This window comes from Lampetra fluviatilis, chromosome 37 (genome assembly GCF_964198595.1).
Source record: "Lampetra fluviatilis chromosome 37, kcLamFluv1.1, whole genome shotgun sequence".
Classification (NCBI taxonomy): Eukaryota; Metazoa; Chordata; class Hyperoartia; order Petromyzontiformes; family Petromyzontidae; genus Lampetra; species Lampetra fluviatilis.
In genome coordinates, this window is record NC_136311.1 from 3,650,585 (window position 1) to 3,674,175 (window position 23,591).

Sequence of the window (23,591 nt, forward strand, 5' to 3'; positions counted from 1 at the left end):
ATTAATGAAAAATAAAGTGACTCTTACAATACATCTTGTTTTTTTCTATACTCACTATTAAAACAAACCACTCAAGTTTATTTTATTAAAGATTCCACTAGGTGGCGACAAATTATATTGTTGGATGAAACGTGCTTACGTATGATGACGTAAGCACGTATGATGACGTAAGCACGTTAGGGCGAGCCCTCCCGGAAGCCATAGAGAATGCATTGCAGCGCCCCCGTTCGAAAAAAAACATCTTTGAATGTAAGTCTATGGGACCACTCGGGGCGATTCTCAGCTGGAGGGAAATCGCCCAAAAAGAGGCGGTACTCCACAGAACGTAGCATGACGCTGATTGGACTATATCCAGCGGCACAGTGACGGCGAGCGTGACTCTGTGGTTGAATGACATTGGTGGTGCGTCGCCCAATCGCCCTAATGAAGAAACCGCCCCTGGACTCCTCTACTTACGAACGAGTTAGGTTCCAGAGGTTTGTTCGTAAGTCGATTTGTTCGTAAGTCAAACTTTACTGCTGTCGATTCTAAACATATTGTATGGTATGTAAACTAAACACGGGGAATGTCTTTGAAGGTTATATAATCTCCTGTAGATGTAGATGCCACTGGTTCTTCATGTTCTGCAGATGCAGATGCCACCACCCCCATCTATTTGTGCGGCGGTTGAACTTACGACTCTAGGTCCGAACAGGCAAATTGACATACAAACAGGTTGGTTCTTATCTCTGAAAGTTCGTAAGTCGAATGTTCGCAAATCGAGGAGTCCCTGTACTCACAGAAACCCATAGACTCACACAGAGAAGTATATGTTCACACTGAGACCCATAGACTCGCTTAGAGATCCATAGACTCACACAGAGATATGTATACAGGAGGAGGCATCATCACAGCAATACACCACTCCGCTCGCCCTGACACAATTATTTGGCTCAACCACCAGCTGATGCTCTTCAACAACATCTGTCAAACGAAGACAGAGATCGATAGACTCACACTGAGACCCTTAAAGACTCACACGGAGATGCATGCAGAACCATACACCCACAGCAACCCAGAGACTCCCGTAGAGATCCGTAGACTGACACGGAGATCTAGACGAAGGCATCATCATAGCGATGCCACCACTTGGCTCAAACTACCTGAACGTGGGGACGCCTTGACGAGGCCTTGAGGCACCGCACCGGCTGCGGTGCGTGCGATGCGCCCCCTGGCGTGAGCCAATCAGCGCTCGCTTGCTCTGTTATTGTTGTTGGAGCCTGTGCTGCCCAGGTGGGGTGAAGTATGGACACACAACAACAACAACATCCAGCAGCGGATTGACAACTCGGCTGTACAAGTGCAAATAGACAGTCGAAGAAGAGTGCGCGCTTACGGATACATCTTGCGCGCTTACGGATACTTTAATGAACGGACAATTTTTGTTTCAAGTGGCCCAACAAAAAGGGCAGAACGACAATTAAGAACACAGGGAGCTGGTAGGAACGTTGGGTTGCTCGGTCAATGGCCAGGGTCAACAGCGGCGTGGTGTATTCCGCAAATATGGCCGACTGTGAGGGCGGGCACAAGCCGGCGTGAGTAGGTTAAACGTTGAGTTTTATAAGGGCACCACGGGGTGACCAGCCCCTCCCCACCCTCCCCTCCCCACCCAGCCCCTCCCCACCCTCCCCACCCAGCCCCTCCCCAACCTTCCCTCTCCACCCAGCCCCACCCTCCCCACCCAGCCCCTCCGCACCTAGCCCCACCCCTCCCACCCCACCCAGCCCCTCCCCACCCAGCCCCACCCTCCCCACCCAGCCCCTCCCCACCTAACTCCGCCCTTCACGACAGACGGACGGACACAATAATCCCCTGTGGGCTGGTGTAACCAGGAGGTTCGAACCAGTAAGAATCCAATCTTGATTTGAAGCTTTCGTGACTACCGGAATCCACACTCTTTGATTCTTTCGGTAGGTATACTGACGTGACTTTACCGAAAGAACCAAAGAGTAAGAAGAATACATAAATAAAATAAGTCAAATCCATATAAATGTTCCGTTATAGTAACGAAATTATTTTACAGGCAATTCGGGGGGGGGGCGGGGGGCCGTGGGTGTGTGGGCGGGGGGCCGTGGGGTGTGGGCGGGGGGACGGGGGGTGTGGGCGGGGGGACGGGGGGTGTGGGCGGGGGGACGGGGGGTGTGGGCGGGGGGACGGGGGGTGTGTGCGGGGGGGGGCGTGGGGTGTGGGCGGGGGGACGGGGGGTGTGGGCGGGGGTGTGGGCGGGGGGACGGGGGGTGTGGGCGGGGGGGCGTGGGGTGTGGGCGGGGGGACGGGGGGTGTGGGCGGGGGGGGGGCGTGGGGTGTGGGCGGGGGGACGGGGGGTGTGGGCGGGGGGACGGGGGGTGTGGGCGGGGGGGGCCGTGGGGTGTGGGCGGGGGGACGAGGGGTGTGGGCGGGGGGACGGGGGGTGTGGGCGGGGGGACGGGGGTGTGGGCGGGGGGACGAGGGGTGTGGGCGGGGCGAATGGAAGGGGGCGGGGCGTGGAGGGGCGGGGCGTGGATTCACGGCGGGCAGCTTCGCGGTTCCGGGGTCCTTCGCTGCTGCCGTCGCAAAGTTGCTGACGTCACACGCGAGCGCCAACCACGTGGAAGGTGGTGGTGGTGGTAGTGGCGGCAAGATGGCTGAGGAGCACGTGGAGGAGGCGGCGGCGGCGGCGGCGACTCGCGGCGCGGGGAAGGCAGAGCGGGGTGGGCTACTCGCCAAGGGCCGCGAGTTTCTCGACATCTTCTGGGACATCCCCAAGGAGGACCAGGACGTGAGGCTGCGGGCCATCCGCAGGCTCATCGATCACCTGAAGAGCAATGGAGAGGTGAGCGCCGTCCGCGCTTTGCGGCTCGTGCAGATGTCGGGGAAGTGGTGTTTGCTGCTGTTGCTGCTGCTGTTGTTGTCGATATTGCCGGAGTGTTACCCCAGCTGTAGTCACTGATTTTTACTCGAGCTCATGCTTCTACAGTTGCCGCTGCTGCCTGTACACGCCGCCGCTGTTGTACGCAATGCTGCTCGAGTTGCTGCTGCTTTAGTAGCAACAGCAGCTGCTGCTGCCGCTTTAGTTTCTGCTATAAATGCTGTAGCAGCAGCGGTTGCTGTAGATAACGCTGCTGCGATTGCTGCTGCTGCCGCTGTTGCTTTAAACGCTGCTGGTGGTGGCTGATCCACGTGTTCGCGGTTCGGCTTTGCCGCACGCCCGGCCGCTGAAACGTTCCCGGTGGCGAACGGATAACGAGTTGGGGTTCTTTGCGGCGTGATGATGAGAAGTTGTCTTAATATGTGGTGTGGTGGAGTGAGATGCAGGTTGGGATTCATCTCTACCCACAGGGATTGAATGCAAGTACAGTGTATCCCATTCCTTTCGGGAATTCCTCTCGGGAATGGGATACGTGTTGACCACGTGCTTAGTAGCCACCCGAACTCATTAATTGGTCGTTTGAGTAACTTCACCTTTGATCGATGTGCTTCTCTGCTAAGCCCAACACACGACTAATTAATTACCAGGGAATATAATGCAACTGGTATAGTTGCGGGAGGGTTATTGCGGTGTCCCGCAGGCAACATCAACATGTTGCTCATCGCTGCTGGGGCCAAAGCTCCACCTCGTGTTGAAACCCTGCAATTGTGTGGTGAGGAAGAATGATCCAGACGCGGAATCGCAGTCAACACTATGGGGGGTGGGTGGGTGTGGGTCAGTTGTAATTACCAACGCAACAGCATTTGTCAGCTGAAATTATGACTGCAATTAATTATGAATCACTCAGTAATAATTGTTCCCAGGTCTGCTATGAGTGCTCTTGTCCCGATGCATTGCTAAGACGTGCTGCGTGTGTGCTGCGTGTGCTGCTTGCAGGAGGAGGAGATGCAGTACAGCCTCAGGCGTCTGGTGGATGGACTCGTGTCCGTGCGAGACGCCGCCAGGCCGGGCTTCACCCTCGCCCTTGCCCAGGTGGGGAATGTTCGCGCCGCACCGAGCCCCCCTCGGTGTCATCGTTCATGTGACCGAACGGCTCTTCTCCGGTGTGCTTTCGGGTTCCTCCACGTGTTGTTCGGCGTGATGTCCGGCGTTTCGCTGCCACGTGTTGAGAGGTTTCTTCCGTTCCTGAAGCTACTTTGATTCCTTTCGTAAACTTCTTCAAGAGCTGAAGAAGGAATCGACTCCCTGTCAGGGGTCGGAATCAGAATATTTATACTGAAGGAATGCGATGAGCTTTAAAGCTATTTATCACAGATGTCCAGTAGTCACAGATGTCCAGTAGTCACAGATGTCCAGGAGATGGGTCGACGCAGCCAAGGAGATACCCCAAATTCTAGATTTGAAGCTTTCGTGACTGCAAGGATTCATACTCTTAGGTTATTTCGGTAAAGTCACGTAGGTAAAAAATAAAATAAAAAATTACTCAAAGAAATAATAGAAATAAAATAAAATAATAAATCACGACGTTTCGGAGGCAACACAAGTCTCCGTCATCAGGGGGGACCGTACAGTAAATTTAGCTGTGACGGTCCCACCTGATGACGGAGACTTGTGTTGCCTCCGAAACGTCATGATTTATTATTTTATTTCTATGATTACTTTTAGTAATTTTTTATTTAATTGTTTACCTACGTGACTTTACCGAAAAAACCTAAGAGTAAGATACCCCAAACTCCTGCGAGTAGCAGATTTGCCCGTGCCATGGGTACGTGGAATTTCCACCACTGGCTTGGAGCCACCTCATGTAAATGACCGCTGCTGCTCTTTTATCGTCTGAGCATCGCGCGATGCTTTGACATTGGTAATTGAATAACGGGCGAAAAGCGCGCGATACCGCATAGATGTTTGCTCTGTAATTTAAGATTTTTTTTCGTAATGTCTCCCAGGTTCTGGCATCGTTTGAGTCCCTGGATCTACTGACCATTCTCTCCATGATCAAGGAACGACTTGTCGTCCAAAAGGCAAAGAAGGTGACTGCTCACAGCGCACACCGCTTAAGCACACAGTATTATTGTCCAGTCTGGCGACGTTGTAAGTTGCTGCGGGGGTTGAACATCTTTGATCGGCCCGTGTCATTGTGCAGAGGCTGGGAAAGCAGTACGCCATCGGGAATGTGTTCGGAGTGCTTGCGCTGGCACAGTCTGGACGCTTGATGAAGGTAGGTGTCTGTCTGAAACACTGCATTTTCAAATGACATTGCAAACGTATTTTGCCTCATTGATAGCAGGCTCATGTTTATTTAATCTGTACATCTCCAGTGCTTCTGTCTGTACTGCTGGATGTTCAAGTTCATTTATTATGTATAGCCCTGTGAGCCATTCGGCTCTTGAATCGGGTGCAACCGCAACAAACAAAAACATGAACACGAAACATCTTAAAGTGACTACGTGCAAACAGAAAATCCAAGGAAAGACAGCAAAATATTGCAGAAAAAGCACCGTACACCAACGCTGTGTGCAAAAATCCCAATGGGATGCAAGTCAACAACAACCACAAGACAACTTAGATTAAGGCCATCAGTCTTAACTCCGTACTACAACAAACAAACATGGCCAAACCAAAAAACTTTTGGAAATCACCAAAATAAAGCCAATAAAGCAATGAAACAGTGATCATAGAAACTATGACCGAATTTTCACAATAAACGACATAAACAAATGTTTGGGGCTTTAAAGCATTTGTTCAGTGAAATTTCACAAGGTGAGAAACCCCGTTGATTTAAATTGTCTAGGATCCACAGCATGAAAAAACAAAGCTCAAAACATGCTGTTCCATCCATTTACTTCACGTTCAGTCTGTTGGCACCACCCCCCACGTAGGCATGCCGTAAATGGCATTACCTAATTTGTGTTAAACATAAATGTGACGAGGGGTGGAGCGGTAGTGCAGTGGGTTCATACACTCAACCCGGACGACCTGAGTTTGATTCCCGGCTACGGCAAACACCAGTGGCGAGCAACACTGAACCCCAGTCCTGGCTGTTCCCCTCCTTCACCGCGCACTGCATGGAGAGGCTTTCATCCAGCAGTGGATTGACAAAGGACATTTATTTTTGTATTTAAAGATATTACAGATGTGACATAGCCTGCTGCATACATCGCTTATTTTGTGTAGCCAGGTGAGAACTGAAGAGACCAGAATAGTCTCAATTTTCAAGCAAATAGAAATTGGCACAAAAAACTACCGCGTCACGTGAGAAATGGGAAAATATTGCACAAATATTTGGTCAATTCTAAGTAATTAATTCCCTGGAGTGTAGGTCAGCTCGGGCAGATTACTTATTTGACTGATCATCGTACAATTACAAAATGAAGCTAAAGAAATATTAAGCAGGAGTAGGTGGACTTGTGCTAATACGTAAACAGGCGAGGGTACATGTTAAATGCATTTGATCTGTATGTATGTTGAACTTCTTTCGCGCCGTACATAGCCAACCGTGCTAATCTCGAGCCATGTCGCGTGTTTTGTGTCACAGGAGCCCCAGGTGCTCCTTGCTGCGCTGGCGCACCTGCGGAAGATGCAGGATTACGAGGAGTTTGTCAAGAACCTGCCCATGAAGGCCATCTGTGAGATCGTGGCCGAGGTGGGGCCTGTGCCTTGACACTGCGCCATGTCTCAAATATCACTTCATAAACACTTGCTGAACGCTTTCCCATGCAGTGTATCTGCAGCTTCGTGCGCATAGTGTACAATGTTTAAAACATTTAAGATGTATGCTGTGATGATATTCTTAGCAAGACAAGTATATTTTAGTTGGTAGACTTTTTGCAAAGGAAGGGCGACGTGTAGATTGCGTAGACAGTAGGCGTATGAAGATGCATCGATTCGCGAATTAGTATCGATTGTTTAGCTTGCGGTACCTGCATCGTGTCGTGCGCGAGGGTTGGTTGTTTAAGATGAACACAAATGAGATGCCAATGTTACATTTGGGCAAATGGAATAGTACCAATAGTACACAGAACAAAGCAAGGAATTGATTCTTAAATAAAATTGCTACCCCGAATTGTGATCTCGTTTACGTTGGTACAAGTGGCAAAAACCCAAACCCATTTGTCAATGGCGCTGCCCTAAATGGAAGTGAATTTTACACGTGGCGGTAGTTTGGTGACCTCACGACGGCGTGTGGCCGCAGGTCCCGGAGGACGTGTTCCGCGACGGCGTGCTGGGCAAGCTGCACTCGGAGCTCTCCCTGTCGCTGCGCGCTCCCGACAACCTGAACCTGCTGCTCACGTGCATCGAGCACTTCCCGGACGTCGTCGACGACAGCGTCATCGCCCAGTCCATCGGCACCAAGACCGTCGTCTGCCGCGACAACGTGCTGAGGTGGGGAACGAGCAGGAGCGACGTCGTTAAGTCTACGTGGCAATGTCTGAACGGAATTTCGTCTCGAGTCGCACAGCGTTTGGTGAAGCGGGGGTTAAATGGTTTTCCCGCTCGGGTGTGGGTGAAACTCGGGCGGCGTGGTCCCGTGTTCGTGTTCCCTGTCGAACGGACGAGAGTTCCTTGTGAATTGCGCGGAGTAGACTCGCCATGGCACAGCTCTTGGGATGACGATCGAGATCAGTGTTTCTCCGGTACTCGTGACCCACCTACACCGTGCTCCATTTCACGTTTACCGATCATTTCCAATTATATACAAATAAATCTGCAGGTTGCACGGAACTGATGGTTGGTAAACGTGGAAAGCTGCACCACGGGGAGCCCTGGAGCCCGACAAATGCTGGTCTCGACCTTTTGCTTCCTTTGTCCGCAAGACGGCGTGAGAGTCACCTCTCTGTGCGTGCGCTTACCTTCAGGCTCGTGGGCCTACTGAAGCAGACCGCCCTGTCGGTGACCAAGAACGACCCATTCCCCCCGCTCTGCATGAAGCTGGTGTCGCAAGCCCTGAAGGAGGGCACCTTCCAGCTGCTGTGGAAGGAGGTCGTGGAGAAGGTGGCCCGGGACAAAGCGTCGCCGTGCCTGTGAGTGGAGCCCACGTGGGCCGCTAAACATCGTCTTCCTTCACTTGGCGGAGAATTGATTTGGCACCTCGATCGATAGGGAGGCGGCTACGTTGTGGCCTCGCCGTTCTCGCCGTCGGTTGTCCGTGTCGCGGCGTAGCATGCGGCGTCCCTTAAAGAGGCCGACCTCGTCCCCCCCCACCTCCCCCTGTGCTCAGGTTCTTGTGCCTGCGGCTGCTTGGCCACTGCCTCCCAGTGCTGTCAATCCCCCAAATCCAGCTGGTGCTCACCAGCGACGTCATGAAGGCGTACGGGGAGTACGAGCGCACCAAGGTACGGGCGGTGACGACGCAGACCGCACGGCCAGATTTGCGTGAAATGCACCTCCGATTACCTCGGTTGGCTTCGTATTGTGCGAAAGAAGTTGATCATACATACAAAAGAGTTGTGCGATGCGAATGTTGCCTTGTCTGGAATCAACCCTCGGGGCCAATAAGGAAACGTGTCCACGGGGGTTTTTATGACATCAGAATCTTTATTCATACTGGAGATATCCGATGAGCTATGAAGCTCTTCTTCACAGATGTCCAGTTGGGGCAGATTGGAACGTTACAACAACAAAAATACAAAAACACAATGTTGTATTTGTGTCATGTTACATTTAAACATTTGGTATAGGTTGTACAGTATTTTTGTGGTTCGATTTGTAGTTGTAAATATCTCGTTTTAATATCTTTAACAGAAATATATTGAATCAACAGTTTACGCTGCGTGCGCGCTGGGGACGAGTCGTTTCGTGCATCGCCTGCATTGAAAATTTTCTTTTTTGCAATAATGACCACACTTGCAATCCCTACGCACCAGGCGATGAAGGGAGCAACCCGGGAGGGTACAAGACGAATTTTCATTTATTTTACTCGTGGGTTGGGGGGGGGGCCTAGCCAGCTTTACATACCAGACGGGCGGGGGGGGGGGCAATCGTAGCAATGCGACTACTGCACGTTGACACACGCTGCCTGTCTTCTTCCGCGCAACGCTTCCCCTCCCCCCTCACTCTACCCCCCACCAGATGCAGAAGAAGTACAATATCTCGCGCGAGGTGGACGAGCTGGTGGAGGCGTTCCTGTTGGCGCCCGAGACGGACGACGACCGGCAGCTCGCGGTGGTGGTCGGCTTCTGTTCCGTGGCGAACCGCAGCCGCCCCTTCATGCCGGGGAACTGGGGCGTCGTGCGCAAGCTGAGCCCCGTCGCGCTGCGCCGCTACGTGGCGTGGCTGCGCGGCTCCTTCCTCTCGCCGGACATGGACGCCATCGTGGACTTCACTCCCGAGTGGCAGTACCAGCGGGAAAGCACCGACAAGTGGGAAGGGTGAGGGATGATGGGGTGGTTTTCTTTTTCCTCGTAAAGATGGCAATCTCCACAACAGCACAGAGCAGAATGCGCCCGTTCTCGTCTGATCTCGTCAGGTCAAAGCAAGGGAGGAATCTTGACTTAAAGCTAGTAGAACAATTTTTTTTTACAAAATACTACGACGTTTCGATCGCAACACAAGCAATCGTCATCTCCTGACGATTGCTTGTGTTGCAATCGAAACGTCGTAGCTTTTTGTAAAAAAAAATTGTTCTCTGTGACTTTACCGAAAGACCCAAAGAATAAGGGAGGGAGGGTTGAGCCTGGGTCGCACTCGGATGGGTGACCACCGTGCGTAACGAGCGCCGTAGGCTGTGGGGCAACGTGTTGGCCAGCAGAGTGGAGTGCAACACAAATATTTGCTCCTCACCGCCTTAACCGACCTGTACTGACCATGGTGGTGAAGTATGGTTAGATAACCCCCCCACAACCCGCACAGCCAAGGGAGGCCCGCATCTTAATTTTGGAGCTTTCATGACTGCAGGAATTATTCTTTGGTTCTTTCGGTAAAAGTCACGTATAAAGATAAAATAATAAATTAAATAATAGCATACTACTAGTATGCTACTACTAGTATGCCATTATTTATTTAATTTATTATTTTATCTTTATACGTGACTTTACCGAAAGAACCAATGGAGGCCCGCATCTTCGAGATGATTGGGGCTGCACGCGTACATGGCGCCTAGCGGAGGTGTGTTGATGAGGAAATCACACCACAGCGTCGCGGGGGAAATGCCGTCGTGAGCAGTTCGTTGATTACATTTTTTATGATTTAAGCGCTGGGGGCGGGGGGGGGGGCTACGTTGCTTGCCGCCGTTAGTCTGCACGGCTGCTCATGTCGTTGGCGTTATCGAATCTCAGCGACCGTTGAACTCGAGCACGGCAGTACCGTGGGACACGGACCTCGCCGGACTCGCGTCTCTATTTCGCGTCATCATTGCCCTCCCCAACCCCCGCCCGTCCCGTCTCCTAGCGACCAGCGGCAGATCGACCCCGTCGGCCGCTTGCGGAGGTGGATCGTGGAGAGATTCTCGGCTCTGGTGGAGAACTCCCAGGTGCAGAAGGACGAGGAGCTCGTGCTGGAAATGACCAGGTAGAGTCTAGATTTGAAGCTTTCGTGACTGCAAGGAATCATATTCTTAGGTTTTTTTCGGTAAAGTCATGTAGGTAAAACATCAAAATTAATGAAAATAAAATAAAATAAAAACAAAAATCACGACGTTTCGGAGGCAACACAAGTCTCCGTCATCAGGTGGGACCGTCACAGCCGAATTAGCTGCATCAAGTGATGCAGCTAATTCGGCAGCTAATTCGGCTGTGACGGTCCCACCTGATGACGGAGACTTGTGTTGCCTCCGAAACGTCGTGATTTTTGTTTGTATTTTATTTTATTTTCATTAATTTTGATGTTTTACCTACATGACTTTACCGAAAAAACCTAAGAACAGGTAGAGTCTCTTCGACATATTCTGTTTTTCACTTTGTTTTGCGTGTTATGTTTACGTCGGTATCGTGTATCGTGTTTCGTCCATGACGAGGGTGGAGGAGGACCGCCCGACACCACTTGACACGGACCGTGGCCCCGTGAGGCTTTACTTTGAAACTGCCCGCGAATGGTAATTGTCCGTCAACCGCAGTCGCCTTCGCTGCACTCATCGCGTACTTGAGGGGAACATTTTCCACCTGGAAACGATGTTTCTAAGTTGAGCGCACAGAAGTGACCAAGGTGCGCGTTGATGCGTCCTCCGCCAGCGGTATTTAAAGAAATCCTATTTGGCTCTGGGCAAGAAAAAGGTTCCCCGCCCGTTGGCCAACGAGGTTTCCGTTCACCTGTTTAACCGGTTTGCCGTCGCCACTGCGTCCGCCTTTCGTTTCGCAGATTCGTTTTCTTTCACTCGTTCTTCCACACGATGAAGCCGAGTGCGAGCGTGCCGGAGAGTCAAGAGCAGGCTACGGTGTCGCTGGACCACAGCACCAGAATGAGCATGGGGCACATGTTCTTCAGGTTTGTCGCCGCGCCCGCCATCCCGCTGTGTACTCGGTCAAGCGTTTTTGTTTTAACTTTTGGAACTAAAAATGTATCTTTTATTGCGTTGCTTGTTGTCATAAAACTGGGTGCGTTGCGTCATTTCCAAAAAAGACGAGTTTTGCGAAGCGCTGGATTTTCTATCGGCGATGGATGGTAAAACTATTTACCAGGTTACCCTTATTCTACTCAGAAAAAAAATCCCTTTTGCAAAATGTGTGTGTTTGAGAGGGCGTGACCTGACGTGGAGAGTGGGAAACAAACATGTTACGGTGAGAACCGAGAGCTCGGAGATCGCTGCCTCACTGCCATCTGCGAGTCTCAAAAGCAGTGGATATATTGACTGAAATGTTAAATGTGTTTGGACAAGGCAAAGAGAGAGCATGGGAATCTCAAGTTATTCATATGTTCATTCAGTTAATGGATGACAACACAGAATGCTAAGCACAGGCCCCAATGCCTCAAGCGGCCAGCATCAAACTTCACTTTCAAAGCTGTAATCGATAAAGAGTTAACATGTTTCCCGACTTGAGCGTGGTTCTTAGAAGAACTTGGGAAAGGAGACGATGGGAGGGAATTCCAAAGTGGAGCGGTGTGAGGGAAGCAGAAATAGACGTGTTGTGACCTGCAGTGCAATGTTTGAAGACGGTGTGGTTGAGACGACCACAGTCTTGTAAAACCGAGAACACGGCGGGTGTGATAGCGACACGGTACCAAACGCACCTCCGATTTCCCGCACCTCTGATGAGCACGGTTGGCTACTTAGGTTATGAAAGAAGTTGTGCATACATACAAACAAGCACGCCGCCGATTCTCGTGAAACATATCTCGCGAAAACCACCTCGTCTGCCCCCCCCCCCACAGCCTGCTGCACCACCTGAACAACATGCGCGTGCTGGGGGACGATGAGACGGCGGTGGCGCTGAACGCGCGGCACTCCCACGGCGTGCGGCGCGACGGCACCCTCTGGGTGTACACGGTGGCGTGCCTGGCCGAGGAGCTGATGCAGGCGAGCGGCACCGTGCGGCTCGTCAACCCCCTCAGCAAGGACGAGCTGGCCTCCTGGAATAGGTGAGTTGCCCAGGGAGGTTCCTCTGCACGCGATGCGCCGAGACTATGGAATGTCCTCCCCCCCCCACCAGTGGTTAGACAGGCGAGGTCACTGGCCATGTTTGGGTCTTCTCTAAAGACTCGGCTGTTTCGCCCGGCCTACACACTTCCGAGGTGTGACCAGTGGACTCTGGACTTTGTAGTATTTATATTTCCTAACTTCCTGCACGGCGCATTGAGATCCCTGAATGAATTGCTCCTTATAAATGTTCATTTATATTATTATTTATTCTGCGCTCACTCGCGGGTGAACTGTTTACCTGTCCCTGTTGCCCCCGATCAACGCCTGTTGCCCGCCTTGCAACGGTGGATATCTCGTACGATGCTCGTTTCCACTCGATTGTGCCACACCCTATCCCGCCCCGATTGACTTCCTGTGTTGGCACTGGTGCATCAAAAAACACACTGGCCACGTTCGCGATTGACGCTGCCGTGATATGGAAAGGTGTTGTGTAAGCTGACGTATTGGGCAAGTAATTACCTGCTCTGATCTAACCGGTCACCTCTGCATGGATGCTTACTCGACCACCGTGCAGGACCATGAAGGTCGTGAGCGATTTGCGCAAGAAGAGCAAGAAGATTAAGAGCTCGGAGAGTGCGGCCTTTCAAGTCCTGCTGCTCTCCGTCGCGCTGAAACTCTTTCAGGTGTGAACCCGCTCACTCCGCCGTGACCCTCGTGCGTCTGCGCTCGCCGATCTGTCGCGGTGATTTTGGACACGTCTTATTTAATCGCAGCTTGAGTTGATTGTTGGCTCGCGACGCTGACGACTTTGTTGGGTGTGCAGGGTAGAGATGACTGCTCGGACATCCTCACCGACCTGCAAGCCTGCATTGAGAAGGCTACTGCGGCGCAGAAGATGAAAGCGGAAAAGGCTGCAGAGACCGGTACTAAAACGTGGGCGCAGTGAGCGTCGTTGTGTGTCGACGCACGACGAGGTGCAGCTGTTCGAACCGACCGAGCGTTGTTGCGTCACTGCACAATGCCGGTGCTGTCGTGAGATTAATCGGTACGACGCTGGACTGTGAATGCCACGTCCGCGATTAAACGTGTCCAGACAGATGCGGGCGGATGGTGAAGAGAACGTGTCACTGTTCATCGACTCTTCCACATAAGATCTGATGAACGTATCTTGAGCTGCGCGGTTGGTGATCGCGCGCTGTTCCCGTGTTGCGTGCAGGGGAGCCGGGCTGGGTGGAGGTGATGGTGGAGATTTTGCTGTCGCTGCTGTCCCAGAAGAGCCGCCTCCTGCGCCACATCTGCGGCAGCGTCTTCGCTCGCATCTGCCCGAACATAACGGCACCGGCCTTCCAGCTCATCCTCGACGTGAGCACCACCCGCCCGTTCGCTCGCCCACTTGCTTGCTCACTTGCACGCTCGCTCACCCGCCCACTCGCCCGACCGCTTGCTTGCTTGCCCGCCCGCTCGCTCGCTCGCTCGTACAGAAACCTCACCATGGCCGAAGGACTGACGCTATTCGGCAACGCGCAATTCAAACTTTGTGTGCAAGGTTTTCTGTTGAACTTTACCCCTGGCTCTGAATGAAATAGTTTTGTTTTCATTTCCGTGTGTGGTTAGGTTTTTAACGTGGAAAAATCGGAGGATGAAGATGGAGCAATAATGGTGGTGGACTTGAAGAAGAAGGGTGAAGAAGATGAGGATGATGAGAAGGAGGAGGTTTGTAAGACGTTGAAGTGCTTTGCTCAAAGGCACATTTGTGCTGTCACCCAGGTTGCGAACCACCGCCATCAGCCACGGTCTGTCCCCTGGTGGCGATAAGAGTAAAGGGGTCAGGAATTCTTCAATCTAATTTTATCATCCTGTTCAATCGAACGATGAGGGATCTTTCCATGAGAGGGGTTATATAATTTATCGTTAAACATTTAGTAAATGGCTCCATTCATTTTGTTCCACCGCTGCGGGAGACGTCCGCACGATGGCTGCGTTAAATCGGTGGCGGGTCGCTTTTTGACGGCTCGGCTGCTTTGCGGTGGCTGTGCCCTGAGCCTTCTCCTCGCTTCGCCTCTCCCAGAGCTCCGAGGAGGAGGAGGAGGAAGAGGCTGCCGAGGATTCCGGTGCCGATTCCGGCGCGGAGGATGAAGACGGCGACGAGAAGGAGGACGTGGACGAGAACTTCCGACTGCAGCTCATGAAAGTGCTGCAGGAGGGGAACGCCTGGGTGAGAGACGCTCTCTCGGGGTGGCGGTGCGGATCAAGGGCATCCTGACAAACTCACCTCTTCTGCTGTAGCCCCAGCAAAACTTTTGCAGCAACTGTGATATTTTTTTTATAAATATAGAAGCTTGTAAATCTTTTAATGGTGCTCGTATTGATAACTCATTTCTTTGGAACTGCTTTTTGTAATTAGTTTGATATCCTTCCCCCGCACCTCCAATTGGCGCAGTTGGCTAAGTACTGTGCGAAAGAAGGTCAACAAACACCAACCGCGCGACACAACGAATTGTCGTGACGATTCGGGAGGTCGCCGCGTGTCGACTGAGCGGCAATCGTGGGATCTGGCGGCGGGTAACGAGGATGCTGCGGTGGCATCGACGGCTTTGGCCACGATGCGGTGTCTTCGTCCTGACTTTGACCGTTACCGTCTGTGGACGCTGTGGATCAGGCCGGAGATGACAGCAACGACGAAGACATCGATAACGCCGACGAGGAAGCGATGAATGCGCTCGACGAGAACCTGTCGGCGCTCTTCCTGGAGCATAAGAAGAAGCTTGCGGCCAAGCGGGAGGAGAAGGATCGCTTCCGCGGAGAGCGCCGCCTGAAGAGGGAGTTCCGCATCAAGGTGAGCCAAACTCCGGTCGGCCCGTACTTGTGTGTTTAGCACCATTCGTAGCTCATCGGAGGTGCGGGGGAAGGACGACAGACTAAAAACAGAAAGCAGTTCTCAAGATATGAGTTTTAAAGCTACATTTAAAAGCGCACACCTCCAGCGGCTTCCTAATATGGGAAGAAAGAGCCTTACAGACGGCCGCAGAAACGCATCTGAAAGCTTGCGATGCAGTGACCGTCTTTGTTCGATGACGAGCCAAAAGCCGCTGCGGGGATGTCCGGAGTTTGAATAATGGGTTTTGCTCCTTGAGATCAGCAAGGCCCGCTCGCAGAGCTGCAAGCTGTCCGATTATTTGAGTCATCAATTTCTGTACCGATTGCTCGCCTTGGACACGCAAAAAAATAGTTGGGGACAAAAGTCTCGCCTATGTTCCCAAGTGTGCCGCCGGACATCAGGTGACGGATGGGGCTTGGTGACATCGTCGGCATAGGCAGCTGGATCACACACCTGCAGGGGGGTTTCCCGCCTTCGGGCGACAGGACATTGATGCGGCCGCCTCCCCTAAAGGGGTACGGGTAGTCTGCGTTTAGTCGGCGCAATCCAGCGGTCCCAACTGGCGCCGCCGTGCGTGGCGGCGCTGCTCTCGCCGTTCACCGAGCGCGGTGTTTGGCGCGCGATTCGCGTCCCGCAGGTGCTCGACCTCGTGGAGATCTTCCTGAACAAGCGACCAGAGAGCCCCCTGGCGTTCGACGTCATGGAGCCCCTGCTGGCCGTCATCCGCACCTGCATGCGTGACGACACGGAGAAGCAGGAGGAGGAGTACCTGCGCAAGACCGTCAACATCTTCCAGTGCGCGCGACACGCACAGACACGCATGCACAGACACTCACAGACACGCACAGACACGCACGCACAGACACACACGCACAGACACGCATGCACAGACACTCACAGACACGCACACACAGACACGCACGCACAGACACGCAGCGCTGGCTCCCTCCATCGCACTGCGCTCACGGCTCTCTCACTGTTGACCTCAGCCAACTTGTGATGTCACAATGCACCCCCACGAGGGTCGATGCTCAAGGCTTTGCCAAAGCCATGATGATTTGCACGATCAGGGCGCATGCCTTCACGCCTCAGCAATTCCAAAGTGCCTTACATCACATCTCGTCTCACCCATTCCAATACCTTGCTGCAGTCTAGCCAAAGGGGGGCCCCCCCAGCGGCAACTGTCCCTGTGTGGTACTCGGTCTACAAATGAGCATTAATCTTGTCAAGAGGGGGGGGGGGGGGGGCGACATAACGACTTTTTTTTTCTTGAAATAAAGTGATATTAAAGAGTCGTTGACGAAATGTGGCCGCATTTGGAGGCATGGCTTTCCCGTAGCTGCTAGACAAGGCAGCGTGGCCTCGGCGGCCTAATTCCAGGGGCGCTGACCGAGACCTCGTTTGTCCGTTGTGTCCGGCGCAAGGAATTCGCTGTGCAAGGCGAGGAAGTACTGCCGAGAGCTGGAGGAGCACAAAGAGCGCCTGCACGGCATGCTGGAGAATCTGGTGAAGCGCGCCGGCAAGCAAAACGACCCCTCCGTTGGGAGCTACTTCTTCAGGTGAGGAGCGGCGAACGAGAAACTTCTTTGTAAGCAGGGCCCCGTCCCGTCTCTGCCCGTACAAATTCGTTTCGGTCCGCGGTCAGCCTCGTGGAATTCCAAGACCGATGTTGTCCAGCGACGGTTACTACTTTCCGGTTCTCAACAGCGCATTAGGGTTTATTAAATAGACCCACGGGGTTGAAACCGACGCTAGCGTCTTGTTCGTCGGTCGAGGTGAATCCCTTTCCGTGATTATTGACGTTGCCGCGGCGATGTCACCGTGTGCAGCGGCTCGCTGTACTGCCTGCGCGTGCTGCTGAGCGGCGCGTCCAGCGTCGGTGACGACGCAGAGAAGAACGAGGAAGTGATGGAGGTAGGCTTTTTGTTTCGCTTCGCATCCTATGCGCACGCGCACATACTGCGGCTTTGTTACCGGTGTTTGTTGTCGCTGTCCATCGTGAATGAAGATGGCTGCTGACACTTTCGTCTGTAGTGTTTGCGACTTGGTCTGTGCCAGTGTTGTGAGTGGCAGTCGTGTGTGTGTGTGCAACTGTGGCTGTGTTGTGAGTGGCAGTCGTGTGTGTGTGTGTGCAACTGTGGTTGTGCCAGAGCGTGAATGGCAGACGATAGTTTGTGAAGTTGTTTTATGGTGTCATTCAACATTACCACGTGTCCACCCCTCGTGTCAATCCACCGCAGACGGACAAGGAGAGCTTCGTGGATGCGGATCGCGTGGTGCAGGTGTACCGCACGGCACTCGCGGAGTTCCTGACCCGCAGGAACAGCTCCTACAGCACCAAGATGTTTGTCGATCTTCTGCACCGCCTGCCGGTACAATTCTACCACGCCCCCCAGTAGATGAACAAAGTTATTTACCCAAATGGTACATCCGTGTTGTAGTCATCAACCGCTTGTGTTGAGAGCACCCAGACCACTGGCAATCTTTTACCGTTTTCCATAATTTGTTTAAGCTGCGCTTTGCATGCAGTATGTCTCGAGGTGCCAGAAACAAAGGGGTTTGTGAGATAATCGCTCCGTGAGGAAGTGATTGGAGGCTAAATACATTGATCACAACACGTAGGGTGTAGACAATGTACACAACTACAGGAAACCGATCACACTTGCTGCACTGTCCACACACACTTCAGTGTCCACCTGCATCTGTCCAGAATGTCAAGCACGTAAACGTGTTGGGTCAGCTCAGAATCCTCCAGTGGACTAAGAGCCGAGAAGCAGCGCTGCTTTCCTTTGTCATCTCGGTGGCGTTGGCTCTGGCATCACAAGGGCATCTGCCAGCGTTTCCCGTTTTGCTAACGTTTAGTAGAAAGGTCATTCGTCGTAGCTCGTGTCCTCTCTCCGCTGATAAAGCGACAACTGCTTCCCCACCTGTGCGTGCGTGCCGAGCGGACGTGTTGGCCGTCGAAGCGCGACGCTCTAGTAACGATCTTGTTTCTGCCGCCCAGTCGATGGGACTGAAGCTGCACGAACTGCTGGTCAAGTACATCGATGACGGTGCCAAGGATCATCAGCAGGTAAGGGGGGGGACGCCCTGTGGGGAGCACAGCCTTTTTAAGTTCGGAACAGGTTTGTTTAAAAGCCAGAATCGCAGCTACACCGCAGTGTTGGAACATGTTTGTTTTCATAGCATCCGATAGGAATTTTGCTGATTTTTATTGTTTTTGGTGTCACTCTATGGGAGGCGAATTACTTGGTTTACCTTACTGAGGCCTACATTATAAATGTGTAGCTTTTTTAAATTCAGAAGCATATTATTCACTATGTTTTGTAACAGCTTTTAAGAGTTTATCCTTTTAGAACATCGGTAAAATTAACATTAGTTGCTCAGCCACGAGCATCTATACCTGTGGATTTTAAACTTTACTGCAGGCATGCACCCCTTGGATTTTCAATCGTAAAAAACATGTATGTTAATAAATACATAGGTTTGATGAAACAAAGTAGTTGAACTTAGGTGCACATGTTTAATTTGTGTTTCGATGATTTACCTTCGAAAAAAATCTGGCATGTCTCACACCCCCAGAAAGGGCATCTCACACCCCCAAGGGATGCATGCACCCCGGGTTAAGAACCACTGGTCTATGTGAATAAGAGACGGCAGCGTATCATGGCTAATTAATGGTTTGTGAGACTGATCTCAATGGATTCGCATCTGATACAAATAAACCCTTCTTAACGTTGAGCAATTTTCTATCAATGTGGAATAATTACCGAATACGTAAATGCACGAAAACACGTACACACGAATGCCAGCCTGCTTGTCATCCTTTACCTTTGTTTTCAAATATAAGAACACCATAAAATACACGAAGAACAAGTACAATGTTTCTGGGTCATGCGAGCTGGTGGTAAACGAGTGCGTGTGCGTGCGTGCGTGCGTGTACACAGGGCCAAGCGTGCGTGCTGCTGCTCAAAGCTCTCCAGCAGTGCGCCGGCTTCAAGGACTCGATGAAGGAGTCGAAGAGGACCCGGCTCTATCAGAAGATCATGGATCAGATTGTCCAGGTGAGCAGCGAGAGCACACAGGCGCTGCCTGCAGCTTGTATTCTTTGCCAGCACACGGAGATTTTTTAAACACGTTCCTTCGGAGTGGGCAGGAAGGAACTTGGTTGGACAGCGCATTCGTGCGATCCGGGTCACGCGGCGCAAGCTGCGTGGGGCGGGGCGTCACGTGGTGCTGAGCCCGCACGAAGCGCTCTATGAAATACAAATCGAGGGCATGGCTATGCACGACAGACAGACAAATAATACCTGGTGAGCAGTGTGGAACTGTTGTTCCTACCTGTATAATCACTGCTGGATGAACGCCTTCCCTACAATGTGTCGGTTATGGGGGTTAATCGACCGTACTTTTTCACGCTGATCAGCGTGAGCTGGTGAAGTAAGGGTGGTGGGGGGTGCAGGGGGAGGTTCCCCGGACCAGTTCAGATATCACTCGCCACTGTTATTAGCCGTGGAACCATGGCTGGGAATCGAACTCAGGTTGCCGGGTTCAGAGCACACTGCGCTCACCAATGTGCCGTTGCGCGCGTAACGTAATTCTGAAGTCCACTGGACGTGTCCTTCTTTCCCTCCCGTCTTGGCAGAGCCTGGAGAACATGACCGATTTCAAGATGAAAACTACGAAGGATAAAGTGGTGCACGCCATGGAACTCGCAGCCTACGTGGTCAGAACTGCCGGCCAACAGGTAGCCGAGTTTGCCGACATCGTGAGAGCGTCCGGCGCGTGTACATAACGCCACTTGCCGCGCAGGTCCGTGACCGTCCGCTCCCTTGCCCCGTTTTTTTGCGCAGCACTTGGACGTGACGTTGGTTCCGCTGACAGAGGCGCTGCAAGGCCTCGCCAAGGTGGAGGGAATTGGCCAGTCGCGGCAGGTGGAGGACAACCTGTGGAGGGTGCTACATCTGCTCGGTGTCACGTACGTACGGACGCTTGTCGCCGCCGGAGCGCGCGTCGACATTCTCACTGCACTGCGACAGTTTGCCGTGACCTCGCAGTGAACTCTGGCTGGGTGCGCGTCCCAGTGCACCGATGCGCTTCTAATTGCATGCATTCTATAAACAAAAATACGACTGAAAACGAGTTACTTGCCGAGGCACGTTTTTAGCAGCGTAATGTGAATTCCTACGCAAATTGGCTTTCCCTCCATCTCCATAAAAGCAGTTTGTCGTCATGCCTCGCTCGCGTTCATTCAAATTTTTCACGTAACACGTTGTTTTCCTAAGCTGCGTTTCCCTCTGTTCTTTAGACGCCCAAAAAAGGACAAAAGGCGAAAAAGGAAGAACGCTGCCGCCGGTGACGAGCCGGCCGTAGAAGGGGAGGAGAAGACGGAGGGAGAGGAGGCGCCGCCGCCACCGCCCCTTTCCAACCGGCAGAAGAAGCGAGGAAAGCTGCCCGAGACGAAGAAACGCAAAAACCGCAAGGGCAAACCGGAGCCCATCGAGCTGGCTGCCCAGGCGGAGAGAGAAGAGGCTGCCGGCACTCCATCCAAAAAGCGCAAGACCAAGGGCGGCGCGGCCGAGGAGAGCGCGGCGGAAAATAAGAAAAAGAAAGCAGCAGCGGCGGGCGAGGGGCTTGCTCAGGAGCCACCGCAGGAAGGCGAAGAGAAGAAGAAGAAAAAGTGGAGACCCCCGAAGAGGAAGCCGAAGGTCAACATGTCGAACGCGGCGGGAGAGAACGGAGAAGCGCCGAAGGAAGCCAGCAAGGGAAAGGGAGCGGGGGGACCCTCGAAGCAGGGCGGAGAAAAGAAGACAAAAGCTGTGAAGGGAGCAGGGAACGACGAGGTGGTGGCCAAGGGGAAAGATGGACAGAAGAGTTCCGGATCGGCCCAAAAAGATTCGACGGGAAAGAAACGAAAGTTGTCTCATTCTGCGGAAGGTGTCGTTGCCGCGTCGGGGAAAAAAACTCCCAAAGATAGAAAACCGTAATTGTGCAACTGTTGTCACGTGTAAAGAAATGCGTCCATAGATTGTAACGTTGTCGTCCTGTTAAATTAACGTTTTCGAAAAAAAATCTCATTGAGATTTCTTGTTTTAAAATCACAATTATGGTGCAATCTCGTGGGGCATGTTGCGCGTTGTTTGTTTTGGACTTGAAAATTTGTTCTATGTACGAGTCCTGTCTGCATTGTAAAGTTATATTCTGCCATTTTGTAAAATAATGGTTTCTGTGCAAATGTATTAAAATAAATACATGTATTAAAAACCATTTCCCGTGACTATCTTGAATCGCGAATGTGCCAAAAGAAGTCAAACTGAAGTTTTGCTGAAGTAATTTGTCCTGCAACCAGTCATCTTTACACGTCCATTAGCTGGGTTGTCCCACCAAATTCACGTTCAGACAAGTCGGATGAGTTTCTCTTCCGTTACAATTTAAAAAGTCTTAACCTTGGTTCTGCATAGATAAAGCTAAACTCTGTGCTGGTGGCAGGGCAGTTTACGCTCAATTGGTGGGAAATTTTTATTTTACATTATTTGGTGGAAATTCCCTTGGCTAATCATACGATGTTGGGCCAAAGTTGCCATGTTTACAGGGTATATCCATGGCCTTATAGCCATGACGTGTCCTGCCTGTATGTTGAACTCTAACGTGTTTGACCAAATGGCCCGGTGTGAGCTTGGTAGTTTTGTGGTAAGGCATGTGCGGATGTGTGAAGTTTTATACAGCAAGATGAAGACTGTATAATACTCGGGTGTTATTAGTGGAATAACGGCCACAAGAAACACGTGTACAACATAAATCTTGTTTATTTACTATGAAAAAGAAACTTTGAATCAAAGCCATTTCCATACTTTGTGTGTAGTCTATCTCTCAATACGAACAATACAGTACTGTAAAATAACTTATGAGAACATACACTATGTACATTAACACTTTTCAAGTTGCTACTGGTAGATGAGCGGAGGCCACAAGTCTTCGCCTTTTGCAATAACCCTTAAGGGTACCCACTTCACGTTCTCTGCAAAATCAACGTTTTTACGATTTGATTTGTTGTTACTGTGATCACAGCACGGATCTCCGGTGTAAAAATAGTCGGGCAACTGGCTCAACGGGACCACCATCGGTGTAAAAAATCCAATCCATTCAAACTGCAGAAAGCAAGCGTGACAAATATTCCAACTTCTCACAGGACAATTCCCACCCCAACCCCTTTTGCCTCCAGTAAAATCCACGGCTCAGAGACTGGATTAACATCTCCATGGTCTGCCGAGCCATCACTTTAAAACACCCCACAGGCGAAGCGGAGTCGTTTCACCGTCGCACGTGCCACAAGTAAAACCATGGCCACCCAGAACACCGCAACTTTAAATAAACAAGGCTCTCAGCGAACGGCACCTGACGTGCACGTGTCGGCTCGCTCTGACGCCAAACGGGGTGGTGTTGCCCTTGCCGAGGTCACGAGACCAGGACACCCCGACTGTAAGCACGACCGAGCGGCACTCTTCCCCGTCCCGTACCTTCTTAGCAGAAAGAATGGCAACAGAAAGGCCGGTGCCGCGATTGTCATTCAAGGCGCAATGCGCACAGCACTCGGGGGTAAGGCCAGTGTGGATTTTAACAAAAGTGCGTTTTGTATCAGAAGTTGCCCTTAAACTTGCTCCCCCTGCCCCCCCCAACCAGTGTAATGTAAGGATGTTGCTTATATCAGAACTATAATCGGGTTTTCCCCCCTTTTTTCTGGCAAGAAAACTGAAACCTTTTTACAAGGATTCATGTCTGCGTTAACCACAATACTTGCAGTCAAAATGCAAAAAAAAACACTGATAATATATGCATTGTCCTTGAAACTGATTGGTCCACACCAGGGACGGCTTTCTTTTGAGCCTCGACCCAATTGGTGCTCGACCAGAGGACGCCAAAAGGCGTACAGCTCAAAGACAATGCACTATCAAAGTAATGCATATGTTATCAGTGTGATTTTTGTTTGCATTTTGACTGCAAGTATTGTGGTTAATGCAGACATGAATCCTTGTAAAAAGGTTTCAGTTTTGTTGCCAGAAAAAAAGAGGAAAAACCCTATTATATTTTGTACTGGCAAAGGAGGTCTAATGATGTATATCAGAACTGTTCTTATACTGGTAGGAAACCACGTGTTCCACCAGCCCACAGGGGATTATTGTGTCCGTCCGTCGTGCAGGGAAGGGGTGGGGAGGGGCTGGGTGGAGAGGGGCTGGGTGGGGAGGGTGGGGAGGGAC

General features: G+C 51.7%; 1 protein-coding gene across 1 annotated transcript; it reads left to right on the forward strand.

Annotated features, from left to right (window-relative positions):
- Window positions 1-2,555: 2,555 nt before the first annotated feature.
- Window positions 2,556-21,593, forward strand: MYBBP1A (MYB binding protein 1a). The gene is made up of 27 exons (XM_078873621.1): window positions 2,556-2,851; window positions 3,884-3,979; window positions 4,894-4,977; window positions 5,091-5,165; window positions 6,483-6,590; window positions 7,140-7,330; window positions 7,804-7,968; window positions 8,166-8,280; window positions 9,017-9,315; window positions 10,334-10,453; window positions 11,240-11,365; window positions 12,251-12,457; window positions 13,033-13,141; window positions 13,282-13,381; window positions 13,675-13,820; window positions 14,073-14,171; window positions 14,527-14,673; window positions 15,118-15,294; window positions 15,974-16,131; window positions 16,761-16,895; window positions 17,166-17,250; window positions 17,577-17,708; window positions 18,341-18,409; window positions 19,284-19,400; window positions 19,982-20,083; window positions 20,190-20,314; window positions 20,645-21,593. The coding sequence occupies exons 1-27, from the start codon at window positions 2,660-2,662 to the stop codon at window positions 21,321-21,323; spliced, it is 4,158 nt and encodes a 1,385-aa protein (XP_078729747.1). The 5' UTR covers window positions 2,556-2,659; the 3' UTR covers window positions 21,324-21,593.
- Window positions 21,594-23,591: the final 1,998 nt, after the last annotated feature.

Excerpts from the sequence above, each read along its gene's own strand:
- MYBBP1A (XM_078873621.1), top strand. The coding sequence starts at position 2,660 with ATGGCTGAGGAGCACGTGGAGGAGGCGGCGGCGGCGGCGGCGACTCGC. Across the intron at positions 8,281-9,016 it reads GGGAGTACGAGCGCACCAAG|ATGCAGAAGAAGTACAATAT; the intron begins GTACGGGCGGTG and ends ACCCCCCACCAG. Across the intron at positions 20,084-20,189 it reads TCAGAACTGCCGGCCAACAG|CACTTGGACGTGACGTTGGT; the intron begins GTAGCCGAGTTT and ends TTTTTTGCGCAG.